Here is an 8,356-nt window from a genome sequence, read left to right on the forward strand (position 1 = left end):
TTCCGTCAAAGGTCGCATAAAAGCCTTGTTAATGTTTTCATCTTCTTCGTAAGATCATCGGATACTTATTCATCGCTGCAGAGACATAGTATCTGTGGATGCTTCAGATGAGGAAATTTCCAACACTGCGAAAGATGCCCAAGCTGCAATTGTTGGAGCTGTAAACACAATTATGAATCTGGGGCTCCATCTGTTTTTACACCATTAAGTGCGTGATTACTTCTGGACTGAATATGGGCCTGTTTTTCCCTAAGAAATATGGCACTGAAAACTATCAGTGAAGCAAGTTTCATTTAGTTTTCTAGCTTTTGATTTCTTAGTCGCATGTGTTGGGTCAATAAGTGGATCTGATGTAGTTTTTATCAAGAGTGCCGGGTGATTTATGTACTCTTTATGTACCTGCAGTAATGTAAATGGAAAGATGGCTGTACTCCTGTGTTGATGGATGGTTTGAGGAGAATTAGGGCTACTGAGCAGCAGCTTTTATTAAAACACCAGCACCATCAAAACCAACTAGCCATAACATTACACTTTTACAGCTCTCTACTGAGGGCCTTCTGGGGTCCTGCGTGGCATGAACCTGCAGGCCAGCTCGATTAGCGGCTGACCTTTCATTATCGTCTGTCCATCATCAGCAAGCCTCAGGGCAGCGGGAAGGGAAGAGCCACTGCACCAAACTCCAATACTTTTTATGGATTTGGGTTGCTGTGAAGCACGGATCAAAACCGCACAGACGTCTGGAGCAACCAGACAGCGAAATGATTGGTAACACAAGTGCAACAGGGGCAGTGTGGAAAAAGTTCTATATCTCATCAAGCTTTGGTACAAGGATGCAACAAGGATATAATTGGTGATAAGTTGAATCAAGGCAGGTGGTAAATGAACTAACTCTGAATTAGAATGTGACATCCCATGTGTACAAATAACAATCAAAGTCAAAGTTTGGAAATAATAACTGAATTTCACACTCAAAAAGCAATTTCCCCCCATTAGGACTGTGATAAGTAATGTAATAATGTAAAGTCCCCCCCCCCCCCCCCCCCAATCAGTCAGTTCCTATCAGCTCAGTTTTTGGGAGGTAGAAAGTTGGCTCCAGTCTCGGCACCCCATCAACTATCGGTCTGACGATTTAGCCTCTAGGGACAACGGTCAATATTTCAGGGGATTTGTTGTAGCCAGCGGATATCCCACACCTTCTCATCCCGAATGGTTAACGTTGTGAGTTATCACAAAAAAACAACTTTGTTAGGTTTAGGAAAAAAACATGGTTGGGCTCAAAATAAGTGCATAAACAAAGTGAAATGTGAACAATGTAGCATAGGAACAGAAAACTTCACAACAAAGTTAACAACACTTTTCAGACAAGGTCTCAAATACAGGCCTCCTGGTGGAAAGTCTTGTTACGTTTTGTTTTTTTCGGTCTTTTGAATACATCATCACACTCCCACAGCATTTTCTCAGAGCGTTCAGTAATGATGCAGATGGGTTTACATTGTAGTTACTGGAAAGCCCCGTGCGTCTCATACAGACGCTTATGGGTGCCTATGTAGTCTGTATCAGACGCCGAGGTGTGTAACAAAGTGTCGGTCTTTGACGCCTTGGGAATGAGAATTGCCTAGGATATCCAGGTAACCGATATCTGGACCAAGAATTCCTCCTTTGTGCGCTGGTCATTGTTTACAGTCCGATCCATCAGCAGTATTCGCAAGAAAGGAGTTGGAGTTGAGAGGTGACGTCTATAACCAGATATCTGTGTATGAATCCAGATAAATACAATTAAAAAGCTGAGTCGTTGCCAAAAGATAGCCAATGGGTTTCTGAGATTGCATTCTGGCCAGTGCGTTCCACCTCTTTTGCTCTTCACACAGACTGTTTACCTGCATGCAACCAAAGCCAGCTCAAACGTGATTGGTCAAAACCACTTAGATAATATAATCGGAAACCAGAATGCTTCCAATCACAAAATTGTGTCCCTTTGCCTACATATTTTACATTCGTATATGCACATATCTGTTTACAGCGATTAAGTTGGCTCCGGATGAAAGATGATCTCATGAGACAGGATAAACTTATAACCACCCCCAAAAACTTGGATCTCTACTGTAACGAAGATCCTCTTAAACAACCAAGCTAAACTCACGCTGATGCAGCACCCAGCCCCACAGTCTGGTTCACTTTGATTCATGGGCTTTGATGAGGCTGCAAGGTTGTGACACATTTTTTATGAAGATCCTTTATGATGTCTGAAATTATTCATTTAAGGGTGCATGGCCCAGAGCCTGAACACCAAACACTCTTCAAGTGTTTTAATGCACTTAGAGTCCTGGCATGGTATGTTTACTGCACTAGATGATGGTTCTGGTTTTTATCGCAGGCGTAAAACGAAGCTAATAGCATGTTGTTTCTTTGCCTGACTGAGTAAGGGAATCTTTAACATTCTAATATAAACTACACTCTGCTAACTGCTCGTGTGAGCTCGAATCATTAAAGAACTGATTTGGAAATCCTCCATCAAAAAGAGATATGATGTGAGGAAAGGAGACGGTGACACTTGCGTTACATTTCTTCTCCATTGTATACAGCACTGCCTCGGTAAAAGGGAACCTGCAAACAGCAACAATAAAAGCCTATCGGAGGGACTTTGATCTCGTCTTCGTGATTCCACAGCGGCGGCCTGAATATTCCCTGTAAGCTTTCACACACAAAAGACAGATCTTCTTTTTACCGTTAGCATGATAGTATGAAGTGCTGTCTGAAAAAGAGGCTTTTTGTTTGAGCGGGATGCCAAATTAGCATTTCCTTTCATCTGATTGCCAGGTGAGGCAGTGGAGGAGGGAGCTGCTAAGAGCTCTTCATCAGAGTGGTACTTTGCCTGGGTTAGAATATACTTATAGGACCATAGGTAAGTCAAGTGTGGTGTCACCTTGACTAAGTGTCAGGTCATGTAATGTGTGTGTGTATGTTTTGCTTGCTCACAGGCTATTCAGCCTACATACGCATAACCGCAGCTCAAAGTGTCCCAATTCTGATGTGTCCCAGTTTTGATGTCTTCTGATCAGTGGGAACAGCAAAAAACATGCACGCCGTCACAGTTTTCCAATCCCCATCTGGACCACATGGAAGCGTTATGCACAGTCAGATCAGGGCGCGCAACCTCGAGCAGCTTGAATATGAATACACAATCTAGAATTTGTCAGCACTGCCATGACTCTGTTGCTGTGTGAAAAGATACTCCAAAGAAGCCCAAACCATGAGACAATACTGAACTGAGAGGACAACAAGCAGGAGAGCTTTGGGTTACAGGCAGGAAGTCGGAGACATTTAATTAAAAACAAAAAATGTCAACCTCATGGTGGTGCTAGAGGAAAAGTCGGGGGTTCACCAAAGTCCTTAGTATTTATACTCTGGGGACTATCAATGTTTGTACCAAATTGATTGGCGAACTATGCAAACTAAAGTGGTGGAACAATCGACCAAACAAACGACTTTGCTATCCCAAGAGCCAAATAAGAGCAGTATTTTAGTCCTAGTGTGGATATCTCCCACAACAGTCTTTTTGAAGTAAACTTCCATCATTACAGGAACCTACCTGGTTAGGTTTAGGAAAATATCGTGGTTCGGATTAAACTAAAAGTGCCGTTACGGAAGTACGGAAGTTACGTAACAACATTGTGACTTCAGGATACACGCGGAATATAAACAGTGGTTTTGTTGAATATGTACAAATTAGAGTGCATCACTTTTCTTAGGTACAGCTACGTACGTTGTATGAGAACAGCCTAAACAAATACATTGTTCGAGCTTGACTCGTGTTTAAACACATGTGACAGCCAGCTGGAAGAACAAGGTCTGTCCAGGCAACACAGACTGAGCCATCACGATATCCTGCAAAATACATGAAGGATACGGTAATATTATACTGACCATACAAGTAAAGATGACATAAATGTTGAGTTGTTACAACAGAAGGTTTACTATATGACATGATATATGGAATATGAAAAAGGCATGACTGTAGATCAATACAATACTGAGTGACAGAGAAACATCATGGGTTATAAGATAAATTTTAAATATCATAACTGATATAATTTAGAGAAAAGGATTAATAGGACAGGATTGAAAATAAAATATGTTAACATCAATGTAAAGTCAGGGAACAAGATTTCAACTACCGCAAGTCCAATTATTGGGGTATGATTAAGATTTATTTCCTTTTGAAAATATACCCATAAATTTGTCATATTATAAAAACAATTATACAACCTTGAACATTTTATCACAACAGGATCACACAAGTTAACACCCACCTCCCTGCATTACAAACAATTGCCCTTAATTGGTTTTACTGTTATTTTTTTCTTTTTTCTCTTAAACATTTAAAACATTTTCAACAAAAAAACTAAACAATACAAGATTTCAACTACAACTTTCAAATTGCCATCTATTAAATACCCAGAACCCCTTGGCACCCGAGGGAAGAATCTGGACACGCTAGCTTGAAGTGGTGCGATCAAAGAAAAAATGTGACAGGGGGGAATACATCCCATAAATCTGTGACGCTCAACTTGGTCTTGTCCCAAAGAGGGCACCGGCCAGTAAATCTTTGCCATTCTGTCTCGTCACCGACTCTTTTATATCATATCGAGGGATTTGTTCGGCAGGAAAATCTTCCCATGATTTATTATGTTATAAAATGGGTTCAACATGCCATTTCTGTGGCTGGAAGCTTTTCCAGAGTAATAACGGCTCCGACCACTGCTATCTCCCCGGGAAAGTGCGAGGGAGCTCTATGGTAATAAGAAAGCTCAGACATTTTGACATAGGAACTACTTGTGTGTTAGTTTAGCGTTTCCTTGAAATCCCCATTTAATGTTGGAGTCATTTGACCTTTTTCAAAATGTATTTCTCTTTTAATATAATCATTGTGATTTTTGCATACAAACATAGATAATCCTCTGTTTTAGTCAACAGTGACAATACTGTTGTTGCACTGACCGAACACGAACAAAGGCCTGGAAAAAAATGCTTTGGACCCCATCGTCCGCTTCAATTGTTCCGTCCAACGAGAAAAGGCAATGCGTGCACATGCACAAAGAAACGCACATATGCAACATGCGCACACCGATGCACTCACACAGACACGCACGCGCGCACACATGAACACTTCGCACACCCTTCCATTCTGCAGCTAAGATGGGTTTTCGACGATTTAGTCCTGACATGTCGCAGCGATGACGGCTTTACTGCCACGCGAAGATGTCCCGTCACTCCCAACGGCTCCCTCCTGCACCCTGATGTCACGGCGGGTCGACAACATCATTACTCATCACATCACCACTGAAAGACATGCCTAGTGCAGCACTATATCACTCCCATATTGATATGTTGGTTATAGTAGTATATTCAATGTACTGTATGAGAACATTATTTCATATAAACACGTCCACGGTTTCATAGATCACTTTTATATTCACATGCCCACTTTATCACTAGATCACTGCCATATCGACACCCACTATAAATAGTACGTCACTTTCGTTTGTCACAAATCCACTGAGTCATAGAAAAAAAACTTTTTTTTTTTTTTTTTTCATCTGATATGTGCACTTTGTTGTAGACTTCGCTATCGTATGCGTAAGCCTGCATCCTTTTTCAAATCATTTTCATGTTGACCCGTCGCGGGCCACTTGTTTCTGTCACGTCTGATGCCGCCCCGTTGGACTTGCGAGGGACATACTCAATATCAAAGTTGCTCTTATGGCGTCCTTTCCCTCGGCTCCAGATGAACAGAATCAGGAAGCAGAAGATGACCACACCTAGGAAGGACAGGCAGCCCATTGCTGTAGATATAATGATAGTCTTGAGGTCTATGGGGACTGTCATGTTGTACAGTACTGTCCCATTACCCCATGTGCTATTAGAGTCTGTCAGATAGTTTGAGCTCCTGTTGCTAAAGTGAGATCGGTCCCCAATGCCCATGCTCTTCACAGCTAAAGAGGCCGACAGGCTGGCGTTGCCAGCAGGGTTGCTGGCAATGCACAAGTACACACCGCTGTCATGCAGCTCCGCTTCCTTGATCTCCAGGGTACCATCTGGCTGGACTTCCACCCTCCCGCTGCTCTTGGTTGTGATGGAGCGTCTGTGAGGTGTAATCCACACCACTGAGGGCCGAGGTGCTCCCTCCGCCGTGCAGCTCAGGCGGGCCGGCTGACCCTCATCAGCCATCAGCAGCTGGGTCGTGTTGGGTCCAATCCGGGGTTTGGTGCAGGTCATGTATCTGGAGACCAGAGGCTCCTTGAGGTCACGGAGTGGTTTCCCCAGGAGGTGCTCCGGGGCACTGCACTCTGGCTGCACATCCATAATCTGCAGAGAGGGGGGCTTTTGGCTATTGAGCAGCCAAAGCAATCTGCAGTCGCACACTAATGGGTTTCCACCCAGACAGAGCCTCTGGAGGATGTCTGGCGAGGCAAACACTCCACTCTCCAGAGAGTCCAGGCGGTTCTGTGACACATCGAGTAGCTGCAAAGATTTGAGGCCCGCGAATGCAAAGGGCTCAATTGAAATCAGATGAGACCCTTGGAGGTGGAGCTCCAGCAGGTGTGGGAGTTGGCCCAGCTCTCCCTGATGGATGTGCTGGATGCGGCAGTAGGACAAGTTGAGATGTGTGAGGTAGGGCAGGTTGCGCAGTGCCGCGCCGGGGAAGGCAGACAGGTTGGTGTTGGTTATGATCAACGTCGTGAGGTTGAGGCCGTGCAGTGAGAGGGGAGGCAGTGTGTCCAGCCAGGGCCAGTAATCGATCTCTAGTCGGCGGAGACGTGATAACCTCTTGAAGGAGAAAGGCTTTAGAAAATTAATACTCAAGTAGCGCATGCGCAGTTCGACCAGGCTGTGCAGGTGTGCCAGAGCATCAGAAGGAACCACGGTCAGATTGGAACGTTCCAGGGTCAGACTTTGGAGTCCAAGTAATCCCGTGAAGGCCCGCTGAGAGATGAAAACCAGTTCGTTGTCGCCCACCTCGAGGGATGTCAACCTTCGCAGATCTTGGAAGGCATGATCCAGGAGAACCACCAGTCGGTTGTGGCTGAGGTCGAGGCGGGTGAGGTTAGTCAGGCCCGACAGCACGCCGGCGGGAACCAGCTGAAGCAAGTTGCTGCGAAAGTTGAGCGAGCGGAGAGCGAGCTGAGAGCGGAATGAGCCGGGCTCCACCACGCTGATGAGGTTGTCGCTGAGGTCCAGGTCCTCCAGCTGCTGGAATGAGGAGAAGTTGTCCGGCGTGATGATACGTAGCTTGTTCTTGCTGAGGTCCAGGACGCGCGTCTCAATGGGGATGCCTTCAGGGATGGTGGGCAGGCGCTTGCGGTGACAGCTGACCGACTTGGTTTGAGCGGAGCACTCGCAGCGGGCGGGGCAGCTCAGGGTCGGGCTGGCCAGGAGAAGCAGCAAGGCCCCGCCCAGGAAGAGGTGGCAGTGGTTCAGGGCTGGGTGTCGCATGTCTCTTTTACCCACGTTGCCCTTTGTCATGGCACAGCTTCTTGTCCATACAGAGCACCATCACGAACAAGCCCTGCAAGACACAGTACACGAACAAGAAATGTGTTAGAACATTCCACACTCGGCTCGACTCAGTCTGTCTTCACCTACTCTCGCCGCCTTTTTACATTTTCAACCTTTTACACTTTATGTCTCTTTAAACTGTCAAGCCTTTTCTCCCTTAATGAACTGTCGCTTTTCCTGGCAAGGTGGATAAAATGGAATTAAACTCGCAGCAGGGCACAGCAAGAGAAATATCAGCTGCGGAAAAATGTGAACGTTCATCAACTGTGTTAGCACAAAAGGTTGCAGGCTAACTGGTGGCTGTTGCGTGAGGATGGAAAATGTTTTTCGCCCGATGGCGAGAAAAGACCCCTCGTTAGAGTGCAGCGAGGCGAAATGCCCATGTGGGTTCGGTGTTTGCTGCATGTGTGCGACTGTGGAGCTCGCATCAACGATAATGGTTTGTACATGTGTGTGAGTCTGAAGGGGGTGGGGTGGAGTTCAAACTAAAAGACAAACTGAACAGGAAATGAAATGGGAGCTTATGTTTGCTCCTACAAGTCAATCCACAGAGTTACTGGCTCATTCTTTCATTTTACGTTTCTATATTTATCGCTAAAAATCATGTGTAGAGAATGCATATCCTGTTTAATCATCAATTTAAAAAAAGCAAGCAATGGGCACAAGAACTGTAAAAAAAACAGCGTCATTGCTCCACATTGTTCAGGTTTCGTTTACTGGCTGCTTCTTTGTGTTCTGTATTTGTTGTTATTCCTGAAATGACCCGGCTTTTTTTCAAAGCAATCAGTAAAGTGGTTTC

General features: G+C 44.9%; 1 protein-coding gene across 1 annotated transcript; it reads right to left on the reverse strand.

Moving 5' to 3' along the window:
- Positions 1-5,655: 5,655 nt before the first annotated feature.
- lingo2b (leucine rich repeat and Ig domain containing 2b) lies at positions 5,656-7,524 on the reverse strand. Its single transcript, XM_076107787.1, has one exon. The coding sequence runs from the start codon at positions 7,522-7,524 to the stop codon at positions 5,656-5,658; it is 1,869 nt and encodes a 622-aa protein (XP_075963902.1).
- Between the last annotated feature and the right edge of the window lie 832 nt (positions 7,525-8,356).

Source organism: Anarhichas minor, unplaced genomic scaffold (assembly GCF_050575085.1).
Source record: "Anarhichas minor isolate MPS153535 unplaced genomic scaffold, ASM5057508v1 ptg000040l, whole genome shotgun sequence".
NCBI lineage: Eukaryota > Metazoa > Chordata > Actinopteri > Perciformes > Anarhichadidae > Anarhichas > Anarhichas minor.

Coding starts and splice junctions, on each gene's coding strand:
- lingo2b (XM_076107787.1), bottom strand. CDS start 7,524: ATGACAAAGGGCAACGTGGGTAAAAGAGACATGCGACACCCAGCCCTG.